Below are 12,567 nucleotides of genomic sequence, written 5' to 3' on the forward strand. Positions count from 1 at the left end.
GAAGGACAAGGGCAGCAGATACATGGGAACGCCACCACCAGCAGGTTTCCCTCTAAGCCACTCACCGTCCTGACTTGGAAGTATATCGCTGTTCCTTCACTGTCGCCGGGTCAAAATCCTGGAACTCCCTCCCTAACAGCACTGTGGGTGTACCTACACCACACGGACTGCAGTGATTTAAGAACGCAGTTCAACACCACGCTCTCAGGGGCAATGAGGGATGGGCGATAATTGCCGGTCTATTCAGCGAAGCCCACATCTCAAGAACAAATGTTAAAATGTCCAATATGATTTTTTCAAAACTCTGAACATGGGTACAGCCCATGATGCAGGCAGGGCATAGACAGGGCACACACGTCATACAGTTTACTTGCTGCTATCCAACAGTGGTGCCACTTACCAATCAGCTTTCTTCAAACAGTCAACCCTGGCCCCTTTTGCAATCAGGTACCTCGTGCACTCCCTGTGACCCATAGATGCAGCTTCATGCAGGGCTCGCTTGTAATCGCTGTTGACTAGCTCGATGTTGGTACCGAGCTCGTCCACGAGGTACTTCAGTATCTCCAGGCGCCCATGCCTGGCAGCGTAATGTAGCACGGTGTCCCCCGATCTCCCAAAGCGACCCTTCAACACTGCAGCTCGCACTCCCTCATCCTTACACACCTCTTCTTTAAGATGGGAAAGTCTGCCTTCGTGTATCAATCTAATGAGGTGTTTGATTTTGCCTTCATTGGCCATTAAGCTAGTGGTTTTAATCTAATATAACCACATCTCAAAAAAAAATAGCTCCAGCAGGGGGAAAAATACTGTGCATTCAATGTTCACCCTCACTTGTTTGTACCAATCTGTCTACAAACTCATTTATTTGTTGTCCCAGGACCTTATCCTGCAGCATGAGAGGATCACTGTTTGAAGTTCTCAGGGTACTGTCTCCCTCACAGGGGTAGTGGTCACCCTCTGGTACCCAGTGCTGGTACCTCTGATGGGTATTATTCATGCACACAACTCCTTATCATGCAGCAGACGAGCCAGCGCTGTCTGTTGCTGCCTGCCAGACACACACAGCTCCACCTCCTGACTGTCTTGGACCGACTAAAAACATTCCCAGGGCAACGAGTCAGGACATGCTGGAAATGCACACAGTAAAAGCCAGAAGTAGGTTAATACTTTTGGGGGGGGGGGGGGGCTTTTTCAATTCCAATTTGATTCATGCAGAATTTCAAACAATTCAAAATACAGACTCATTTAAAAGTCTTATAAAAAATATATAGGCTGCAAAAAGCCACTTGTCATTATGAATCCCCCAAAATAATATTTTACAGGGGACTCCTTATTGTGTGTCAATATTTGCTGGGGGTCCCCTAGGAGGGAGTCAATATTTGCTGGGGGTCCTCTAGAAGGGAGTCAATATTTGCTGGGGGTCCTCCAGGAGGGAGTCAATATTTGCTGGGGGTCCTCTAGGAGGGAGTCAATATTTGCTGGGGGTCTTCTGGAGGGAGTCAATATTTGCTGGGGGTCCCCTTGGAGGGAGTCAATATTTGCTGGGGGTCTTCTGGAGGGAGTCAATATTTGCTGGGGTCCTCTAGGAGGGAGTCAATATTTGCTGGGGGTCCTCTAGGAGGGAGTCAATATTTGCTGGGGGTCCTCTAGGAGGGAGTCAATATTTGCTGGGGGTCCCCTTGGAGGGAGTCAATATTTGCTGGGGGTCCTCTAGGAGGGAGTCAATATTTGCTGGGGGTCTTCTGGAGGGAGTCAATATTTGCTGGGGGTTCCCTAGGAGGGAGTCAATATTTGCTGGGGGTCCTCTAGGAGGGAGTCAATATTTGCTGGGGGTCCTCTAGGAGGGAGTCAATATTTGCTGGGGGTCCTCTAGGAGGGAGTCAATATTTGCTGGGGTCCTCTAGGAGGGAGTCAATATTTGCTGGGGTCCTCTAGGAGGGAGTCAATATTTGCTGTGAGTCCCCTGGGAGAGAGTCAATATTTTCAGGGTCCCCCTCGTAGAAATATATCAATATTTTCTAGGGATTTCCAAAAATATGTGAGTATTTGGGGGTTTCTCTCCCATGGGGAGGTTTGGTAGAACAGAACTCATGGAAAGCATTCAGTTGTCCTTGAATGAGACTAACTGGCTGAGAAAGATCCCACCCACATCTCTCCCTCTGATTGGTGAGTGCCTGGCTTCCTGCCACTGGATTGTGTGAATGGAAGTTCTGTGCCATCAATCAGAGAGAGGTTTTGCTGTTTGTGTGAGACGCAGGAAGGTGAGAGTTGTGTGGAGGAGCTCACTGAGCAGCTGGGAACTCTTGTCGAACATTGAGGGGCAGGGAATATAAACCCTGCCTTTAATATGTCTGGGAAGAGAAATAGGGAGGTGATTGAAAGCCAGAGCGAGCTGCAAGATGTGACCACCAAGTGTTTTAGTGTCCTGGACATGGTGAGTAGCTGAGGCCTTTTGGCTAAGATCAAGTGTAATGTAGATTGAGCCTTTGGCTCAGATCTGGTATGTCTCTCTTGTGGGGACCATGAATTGGATTCAATTTGAATTAGTTTTTGGAGCAGGCGAGGAGCTGGATTCGGGGTTGCCTGGCTTTGTAACTCAGTCAGGGCAGGTTGCCTGGACTGGGTGCCCTGTATTAGTGTTCTGGATCTGGCACTATTTATAAATTGAATTCTGTGTGAGGATGACTTTCCCCAAACTGGAGCTGACCCCTATTTCCCAGGTAATGATGGTAACAATGTGTGTCAGTCCGTTGGGGGAGAGGGAGACATAGGGTTGTTCAAATGTCTGTTGTCTGCTACAATCATAGAATCCCTGCAGTGCAGAAGGAGGCCATTCAGCCCATCGAGTCTGCATGGACCCTCTGAAAGAGCACCCTTCCTAGGCCCACTCTGTGCCCAATCCCCGTGACCCCACCTAACCGCATCCCTGGATACATGGCCAATCCACCTAACCAGCACATCTTTGGACTGTGGGAGGAAACCGGAGCACCCGGAGGAAACCCACGCAGACACGGGGAGAATGTGTAAACTCCATCCAGTCACCCAAGGCCGGCATCGAACCCGGGTCCCTGGTACTGTGAGGCAGCAGAGCTAACCACTGTGCTGCCACTGAGACTGGACACAGATGATGCTGAGAGAGAGGGTGATGGGAGCACATTCAGTGGTTACTTTCAGAAGGGAATTGGATCGTGGATGGAAACATGTACAGGGCGATGGGGAACGAGCAGAGGAGAGTGGGGCAATTTGGGATGATTTTTCAAAGAGCTGGCCACAGGCATGATGGACCGATTGGCTGCTTCCTGTACTGTTCCGAGTCTGAGATTTTGATTCGACTATAGGAGTCTGATGCCAGTCCTTGCTGGCATTGCCGCATTCGCACTTACTACTTTCCTCTTAACCCAGGGGCACTGATAATGTTATTCCCTGACTACCATCTGGCTACATGGATACATATAGATACATAGAACACACAGTGCAGAAGGAGACCATTCGGCCCATTGAGTCTGCACCAATCCACTTAAGCCCTCACTTCCACCCTATCCCATAACCCAGTAAAACCATCCTAACCTTTTTGGACACTAATGGCAATTTAGCATGGCCAATCCACCTATCCTGCACGTCTTTGGCCTGTGGGAGGAAACCGGAGCACCCGGAGGAAACCCACGCAGGCACAAGGAGAACATGCAGACTCCGCACAGACAGTGACCCGGCAGGGAATCGAACCTGGGACCCTGGCACTGTGAAGCCGTGGTGCTAGCCACTTCTGCTACCGTGCTGCCCGTTAAGCTATGGTCAGCCAAGTTGACACAGACTGGGCATTGGAACTAGCACATTTCTGGTCAGTCCCTTGAATAGCTGAACCATCGGGGTTCTGTCAGGATTTAATGTGTTTTTCTTACGTTACAGCTTGTGTAGCTCAAGTCACAGGTGCGACAGTGTGGTCCATGTTATGATGACTCATTGTGAGTAAATCTCAATTTAAATTGTATGCTCCCTTATCCAATAACTTTGATTGCTACTTCACTATGCAGTGAAATGCTGGGAGAATAATTAATTTAGGAAATGAAGCAATGTGCTCAATTTAATATTGTTTAGGAAGTGAAATAGACCCCAAATCTATTTAATTATTTACAGTTGTTTGTTTGAAAGGTTTATATGCCGATAATAAGGGACATTTATGAATCAACATCAAGGTAGACTTGTATGGATGAAGCCCTATGCAGCCCACGGGGTTTCTCTTTCTAGGTTAATGTGAAGCCAGCTGCTGATTTCTGCTTTACTCTTTTTGTCCATCGATTCATAGACGTGCACAGCGCATAAGGAGGCCATTCAGCCCATCATGTTCACACTGTTCAAAGATCTGACTACACTAATCCCATTTCCCTGTGCTTGGCCCATAGCTCTGGAGGTTACGGCCACTTCTGAAATGTTACAAGAGTTTTTGACCCAACCACCCTATTGGGCAGTGAGTTCCAGCCTCCCACCACCCTCTGGGTGAACAAAGTTTCTCCTCAACTCTCCTCTTAGTCTTCTACCTCTTACCTTAAATCTAAACCCTCTAGTTATTGACCTCTCTATTATGGCAAAAGTGTCTTCCCAACCCCCTATCTGTGCTCCTCAAAATCTTATACACCTCTTATCAGGTCCCCTCTTAGCCTTCGCTTCTCCAAAGAAAACAGCCTCAGCTTATCCAACCTTTCCTCGTAGCTCAGATCCTCCAGTCCAGGCAGCATCCTGGTAAATCTCCTCTGCTCCCTCCCCAGTGCAATCACATCCTTCCTATAATGTGGTGGTAGAACGTCACGCAGTACTCCAGTCGTGGTCGAACCAGCGTTTCATACAGTTCCAGCCTGTCCCCTTTGCTCTTGTATTCTATGCCTCTTTTAATAAAAGCAAGTATCCCGTATACCTTCTTAACCACCTTATCCACCTGCCCTGCCACCTTTAGGTGTGCCCTCCAAGGTCCCTCTGGTCTTTAGTACTTTCCAGGGTCCTATTATTCAAAGTGTAATCGTTTTGCCTTGTTGGCCTCCCCAAGTGTATCACCTCCCATTTTCCTGCAATGAATTCCATTGGCCACTGCTCTGCCAACCTGACTCGTCCATTGATATCCTCCAATCCAGTTCAACTACAGTTTGTAATGACTGTTCCATTTTATGGCCAGCACGGTGGCACAGTGGTTAGCACTGCTACCTCACGCCGCCGAGGTCCCAGGTTCGATCCCGGCCCTGGGTCACTGTCCGTGTGGAGTTTGCACATTCTCCCCGTGTCTGCGTGGGTTTCGCCCCCACAACCCAAAGATGTGCAGGGTAGGTGGATTGGCCATGCTAAATTGCCCCTTAATTGGAAAAAATAATGAATTGGGTACTCTAAATTTATAATAAAAAAATGAATGTTCCATTTTGACTTATGATTTGATGTTCACCTTGATGTTTTTTCTGGTAACCTTCGACCCCAGCTGATAATTATATATATTTTCCTTTCATTTGAAAGAATACTGTGGTTACAAGAGCAGGTCAGAGGCGAGGAATTCTGTGACCTGTATCTCGCCTCTGGGTTGGGACGTCTTGCTGAATTTGTACAAGACATTAGTAAGGCCGCACCTGGAATACTGTGTACCCTATTATAGAAAGGATATTATTCAACTAGAAAGAGTGCAGAAAAGATTTACTAGGATGCTACCGGGGACTTGATGGTCTGAGTTATAGGGAGAGGCTGGATAGACTGGGAGTTTTTTCTCTGGAGCGTAGGAGGCTTAGGGTTGATCTTATAGAGGTCTATAAAATAACGAGGGGCATAGATAAGATAGATAGTCAACATCTTTCACCAAAGGTAGGGGAGTTTAAAACTAGAGGACACAGGTTTAAAGTGAGGGAGGAGAGATACAAAAGAGCCCAGAGGGACAATTGTTTCAGAGTGTGGTGAGAATGTGGAACGAGCTGCCAGGGGCAGTAGTAGAGGTAAGTACAATTTTGTCTTTTATATGGGTAAGATGGGTATAGAGGGATATGGGCCAAATGTGGGCAATTGGGACTAGCTTAGTGGTAAAAACTGGGAGGCATGGACAAGTTGGGCCGAAGGGTTTGTTCTCATGCTGTAAACCTTTATGATTCCTGACTCCCGGAAGCCTGTCTACCATCTACAAGGCAAATGTCCGAATGTGATGGAATATTTTCCACTTGCCTGGATGAGCGCAGCTCCAACAGCACTCAAGAAGCCCAACACCACCCAGGATAAAGCAGCCCCGCTTTATCAGCATCCCATCCATCACTTTGAGTATGCACTCCCTCCACCCCCGATGTGCAGTGATAGTAGTGTGCACCATCTACAATATGCACTACAGCAGTTTGCCAAGGCTCCTTCAACAGCATCTCGCAAACCTGTGACCCCTGCTACCTATGCTGATGAGGGGGCAGCAGATGCATGGGAACACCACTCCTTGCAAGTTCCCCTCCAACTCGCACATCATTCTGACTTAGAACATTATCACCGTTCCGTCACCATCGCTGGGTCAAAATCCTGGCACCCCTTCCCTAACACATTAGGGTTAGGGTACACATTAAAAGAAATAGTTCATGGACTCCTGGTGGCGGATATGAAGGAGTAAGTCGCACATTTGGTGGCTCCCGCTCGGGTCGGACTTTTGGACCTTTTCCCCCGATTTTATTTACTGGACTTGATTTGCAAAATCGATGACGGAGGCAATTGGGTACTGGATCCCCACATCGGTGCGTGGAGAGGAGGACTAGGAGTCCTCGAAAGGCAGAAACAGAAGGACAGAGAAGGTTTGGGCTGAAGCTGCAGGGGGAGAATGCATGGCGGAGGACCGGACCTCTGGCTTGTCGACCCAGCGGTCAACGGAGCAGTTGATGCAAGTTATTCAGGAAGGCTGCGCCAAGCAGAAGCAGGACTGTTTGGACCCGATTAAAGAGTCAATTGCGCGGCTGGAGCTTAGATTGGAGGCCCAAGGTCGGGCGATCCAGAAGGTAGAGAAGGAGCTGGCTGACCAGGAGGAACATCAAACTGCGGTGGAGTTGGAGGTGGGGATGCTGAGAGACCAGCAGAAGAAGCTCCTGGAGCAGGTGGAGGACCTAGAGAATAGGTCCTGCCGGCAGAACTTGAGAATTGTTGGGCTCCCTGAGGGATCCGAAGGAGCTGACGCTGGGGCATACATAGCGGACATGTTCGAAAAGCTGCTGGGGGATGGGGCATTCTCCCGACCCTTGGAGGTGGACAGGGCTCACAGAGCGCTCGCGAGGAAGCCACGAATGGGAGACCCCCACCCGAGGGCAATGGTGGTGAGATTCCACAGGTATTTGGATAAGGACCGTATTGTCCAGCGGGCCAGGCAGACACTGAGCTGTAAATGGGAGAACAGTATCCTGCGGATCTATCAGGACCTGAGTGCGGAGGTGACCAGGAGAAGAGCGGGTTTTAGCCAGATCAGGTCGACCCTTTTCAAGAAAAAGGTGAAGTTCGGACTGCTGTTTCCGGCCCATCTCTGGGTCACGTACGAGGAGCAACATTTTTATTTTGAGTCACCTGAGGAAGCGCTGGACTTCGCGAAAAGGAAAGGACTGGTGGCGGGACTGAGAACTTTTGAACTTTGCTGCAACGTTCATCTTTAAAAAGTTTCTTGTTTTTCCGTTTGTTGACGCTATTTGTAATGCCTTCTGGGGGGGGAAATGTTCTGCTGACGAGGGAGGGACTTGTGCTAAGGGACAGATAGGAGGTTGGGGGCGGAGGCTGCCTGGGGGCGGGCCGGTGGAGGCGCGGGACGCAGGCTGGAGACTGGCCCAAGAAACGTGATGGCTGATCGGCGGGGGGGGGGGGACGATGAGCCTCCCAACTCAGCTGATCACCTGGAATGTACGAGGGCTAAATGGGCCGGTCAAGAGGGCACGCGTATTTGAGAGAACTGAAGATGGACGTGGTAATGCTGCAGGAGACGCAACTTAGAGTAACTGGCCAGATTAGATTAAGGAAAGGTTGGGCCAGACAGGTTTTTCACTCGGGACTGGACTCGAAGACTCGAGGGGTCGCGATCCTGATCAACAAGCGGGTGGTGTTTGAGACGGGAAGAATAGTTTCGGATGTGGGAGGCTGGTACATTATGGTCAGTGGGAAACTGGAGCGGGCGCAGGTGGTACTGGTAAATGTGTATGCGCCAAATTGGGATGATGTGGAGTTTATAAAGAGGATGCTGGGGAAGATACCGGACCTGGATTTGCATAAGTTGGTCATGGGAAGGGACTTTAACACAGTTATTGGCCCTGGCTTGGACCGGTCAAGCTCAAAAACGGCCAGGGTGCCAGCAATGGCAAAGGAACTAAAAGGGTTCATGGAGCAGATGGGGGGGGGGGGGGGGGATCCATGGAGATTTGGGCAGCTGAGGGTGAAGGGGTTCTCTTTCTACTCACATGTGCATAACGTTACTCCCGGATTGATTTCTTTATTTTGAGCAGGGCCTTGCTGGCTGGGGTGGTGGACACGGGGTACTCGGCGATCACAATCTCAGGCCATGCCCAGCACTGGGTTGACCTGCAGGTTAGTAAAGACAGTAACCAGCGACCGCACTGCAGGCTAGACGTGGGTCTTTTAGCTGACGAAGAGATGTGCGGGCGGCTGAAGAAATGTATTCAGAGCTACCTGGAAGTCAACGACATGGGGAAAATTTTGGTAGCGGTGTTCTGGGAAGCACTGAAGGCGGTGGTTAGAGGAGAGCTGATCTCGATACGGGCCCATAGGGAGAAGTTGGACAGGGCAGAGACGGACCGACTGGCAAAGGAGATACTACAGGTCGACAGGAGGTATGCGGAGACCTCAGAGGCAGGGCTTTTAAGGGAATGGCGGAGGCTACAGGCAGAGTTCGCCTTGTTAACCACAGGGAGGGCGGTGAAGCAGCTGAGAAGGGCGAGGGGGGCGATCTATGAGTATGGAGAGAAGGCCAGCTGAATGCTTGCACAGCAGCTTAGAAAGAGGGAGGCAGCCAGGGGATAGGGAAATTAAAGGATGGGGATGGGAACCTGGTTGGCGACTCAGCAGGGGTGAATAAGGCGTTTAAGGAATTTTACAGGAGGCTGTATGGGTCGGAACCCCCAGCGGGGCAGGAGGGGATGAGGCACTTCCTAGGGGGGCTGAATTTCCCGAAAGTGGCCAGGAGCTGGTAGAAGGGCTGGGGGCCCCGATCGGGATGGAAGAGATAGCGGAGGGTCTGAATTTCAGGCCATGCAGTCGGGTAAAGCCCCAGGGCCAGAAGGGTACCCAGTGGAGTTCTATAAAAGGTTCTCTGGGATATTGGGGCCGTTGTTGATGAGGACATTCAATGAGGCAAGGGAGAGAGAGGTGCGTCCCCCGACGATGTCACAGGCCACAATTTCGCTGATCCTGAAGCGGGACTAGAACCCGGTGTTGTGTGGGTCCTACAGGCCGATATCCCTGTTGAATGGGCGCCAGACTGCTGGCCAAAATGTTGTCCCCTAGGATTGTTGGTTGTGTTCCAGACGATATTGGGGAGGACCAGACGGGGTTTGTTAAGGGAAGGCAGTTGGTGGCCAATGTAAGAAGGCTATTAAATGTGATCATGATGGCCCCGGAAAGTAGGGAGCTGGAGGTAGTGGTCGCAATGGACGCAGAGAAGGCATTTGATCGAGTAGAATGGGAATATCTGTAGGAGGTGCTGGGGCGGTTCGGATTTGGGGCTTTATTGACTGGGTCAGGTTGCTGTATCAGGCTCCTGTGGCGAGCGTATGGACGAATAGGACAACATCTGACTATTTTAGGCTGCATCGAGGGACGAGACAGGGGAACCCCCTCTCCCCACTGTTGTTCACATTAGCCATAGAGCCGCTGGCAATTGCTCTGAGAGCCTCAAGGGGCTGGTCGGGGAGGGGGAGAGACACAGAGTCTCGCTTTATGCAGACGACCTGCTCCTGTATGTATCGGACCCAGCAAAGGGGATGGAAGAAATCATGAGGATTTAGGGGAAGTTTGGCCGGTTTTCGGGGTATAAGCTAAATACGGGGAATAGTGAAATGTTTGCGGTCCAGGCAAGGGGACAGGAGAGGCGACTGGGGGAGCTGAAGTTTAGAGTGCTAGGGGGAAGCTTTAGATATCTAGGCATCCAAGTGGCCCGGGAATGGGAATGGCTGCAGAAGTTAAATCTGGCCCGACTAGTAGACCAAATGAAGGACGATTTTCGGAGGTCTCCTAAACATCCTCCAGCTGGTCATTAGCTGGGAGGGTGCAGACGGTGAAGATGACGGTCCTCCTGAGATTCCTGTTTGTGTTTCAGTGTCTCCCCATCTTTATTCCGCGGTCCTTTTTTAAACGGGTCAACAAAGTGATCTCTGGCTTTGTTTGGGCGGGCAAGACCCTGCGAGTAAGGAAGGTAATGCTTGAGCGGAGTCTGGGAGAGGGCGGGCTGGCGCTGCCAGATTTTAGTAACTATTACTGGGCGGCGAATATAACCATGATCAGGAAGTGGGTAGTGGGGGAGGAGTCGGCATGGGAGCGTATGGAGGCGGCTTCATGCAAGGGCACCAGTCTGGGGGCGTTGGTAACTGTGCCTCTGCCGTTCCCGCCGGCACGGTACTCCACCAGCCCCGTGGTGGCGGCAGCCCTGAGAGTCTGGGGGCAATGGAGGAGACATGTGGGAGCAGAGGGAGCATCGGGCTGGTCCCCAATCTGTAATAATCACCGGTTTGCCCCGGGAAGGATGGATGGGGTTTTTTCGGAGATGGCAGAGAACAGGGATTGAGAGGATGGGGGATATGTTTATAGAGGGGAGCTTTTCTAGCTTGAGGGAGCTGGAGGAGAAGTTTGGGTTGGCGAGGGGAAACAAATTCGGGTATCTGCAGGTGCGGGACTTCCTACGTAAACAGGTGTCATCCTTCCCGCTCCTACCGCTAAGGGGGATTCAGGACAGGGCAGTTTCCAGAGGGTGGGTAGGAGAAGGGAGCGTCTCGGACATTTACAAGGAACTTATGGGGTCAGAGGAGACTCAGACCGAGGAGCTGAAGCACAAGTGGGAAGGGGAGCTGGGAGGAGAGATAGAGGATGGTCTGTGGGCGGACACGTTGAGTAGCGTCACCGCGTCCGCAACATGTGCCAGGCTCAGCCTGATACAATTCAAGGTCGGGCTCACATGACAGCGGCCCGGATGAGCAGATTCTTTGGGGTGGAAGACAGGTGTGCAAGATGTGCGAGAGAACCAGCGAACCATGTCCACATGTTCTGGACATGTCCGAAGCTTAGAGGATTGTGTCAGGGGTCTGCAGCTGTCACGTCCACGGTGTTAAAAACAAGGGTGGCGCTGAGTCCAGAGGTGGCGATTTTCGGGGTGTCGGAAGACCCGGGAATCCAGGAGAAAGAGGCAGACGTTCTGGCCTTTGCTTCCCTGGTAGCCCGGAGACAGATACTATTAGCTTGGAGGGACTCCAAGCCCCCGAAGTCGGAGACCTGACTATCGGACATGGCTAGCTTTCTCTGTTTGGAGAAAATCAAGTTCGCCTTGAGAGGGTCACTGTTAAGGTTCGCCCGGAGGTGGCAGCCGTTCGTCAACTTCTTTGCGGAAAATGAATCGTACATTGTGTACTTTCTTGTTGTTACAATACCAGTGTCGCTGGCTGGGCCAGAATGTAATGCCCATGCAAATTTATTGCTCATGCCCCTGAGGGCATTTTAAGCGTCAACCACATTGCTGTGGATCTCGAGTTTCAGATTTTTATTGAACTCTAATTCCACCAGCTGCCCTGGCAGGACTCGAACCCAGGTCGCCAGAGCATTACCCTGGGTCTCTGGATTACTAGTCCAGTGACAATACCCCTACTCCACTGCCTCCCCCACATCTCATTAATTTGCTGGGATATTTGGACACTTTCCATCTGTTGCAATCTGGTTATCTCTGGTAGCTTAGCAACATTTTGATGCAGCGATAATCAAATCTCTCCCAGCTGTTTTGCTGATACTCATGATCCTCTGGCAGTGCAAAGAGTTCTGACCAACGTTTCTTCTCCATTCAATGGTCCAAATACAAACAAACAAACTGGTTGATTATTTATCACATTAGTGAGGTTTTTGCACGTGATAACTGCCACGGCTTGGGTCACTGTCTGTGCGGAGTCTGCACGTTCTCCCCATGTGTGCGTGGGTTTCCTCCGGGTGCTCCGGTTTCCTCCCACAGTCCAAAGATGTGCAGGTTAGGTGGATTGGCCATGATAAATTGCCCTTAGTGACCAAAATTGCCCTTCGTCTTGGGTGGGGTTACTGGGTTATGGGGATAGGGTAGAGGTGTGGACCTTGGGTCGGGTGCTCTTTCCAAGAGCCGGTGCAGACTCGATGGGCCGAATGGCCTCCTTCTGCACTGTAACTTCTATGATAACTATGTGCCTGCACAGCAGTTGCTGAACCACAGTGTTGCAAGTGAAACATTTTGGAATATTTCTGAACAATGTGATTTAAAGATTTAAAAAAACAACTTGCCGGGGTCACTGTCCGTGTGGAGTTTGCACATTCTCCCCGTGTCTGAATGGGTCTCGCCCCCACAACCCAAAGATGTGCAGGGTA

General features: G+C 50.7%; 2 protein-coding genes across 3 annotated transcripts in view; one reads left to right on the forward strand and one right to left on the reverse strand.

Annotated features, from left to right (window-relative positions):
* The window catches only part of ankrd16 (ankyrin repeat domain 16), a 28,109-nt gene extending 27,026 nt beyond the window's left edge, over positions 1-1,083 (reverse strand). The window contains exon 1 of the mRNA XM_072470916.1: positions 401-1,083. Within this exon, the coding sequence (XP_072327017.1) occupies positions 401-738 (338 nt within the window). The 5' untranslated portion in view covers positions 739-1,083. The remainder of the gene's footprint in view (positions 1-400) is intronic.
* Positions 1,084-2,216: 1,133 nt separating this feature from the next.
* fbxo18 (F-box DNA helicase 1) overlaps positions 2,217-12,567 on the forward strand; it is a 63,288-nt gene continuing 52,937 nt past the window's right edge. For both annotated transcript variants that reach the window (XM_072471102.1, XM_072471103.1), the window contains exons 1-2: positions 2,217-2,434; positions 3,907-3,962. In XM_072471102.1, coding sequence (XP_072327203.1) covers positions 3,950-3,962 — 13 coding nt within the window. In that variant the 5' untranslated portion in view covers positions 2,217-2,434; positions 3,907-3,949. The remainder of the gene's footprint in view (positions 2,435-3,906; positions 3,963-12,567) is intronic.

This window comes from Scyliorhinus torazame, chromosome 13 (genome assembly GCF_047496885.1).
Source record: "Scyliorhinus torazame isolate Kashiwa2021f chromosome 13, sScyTor2.1, whole genome shotgun sequence".
NCBI classification, from domain to species: Eukaryota; Metazoa; Chordata; class Chondrichthyes; order Carcharhiniformes; family Scyliorhinidae; genus Scyliorhinus; species Scyliorhinus torazame.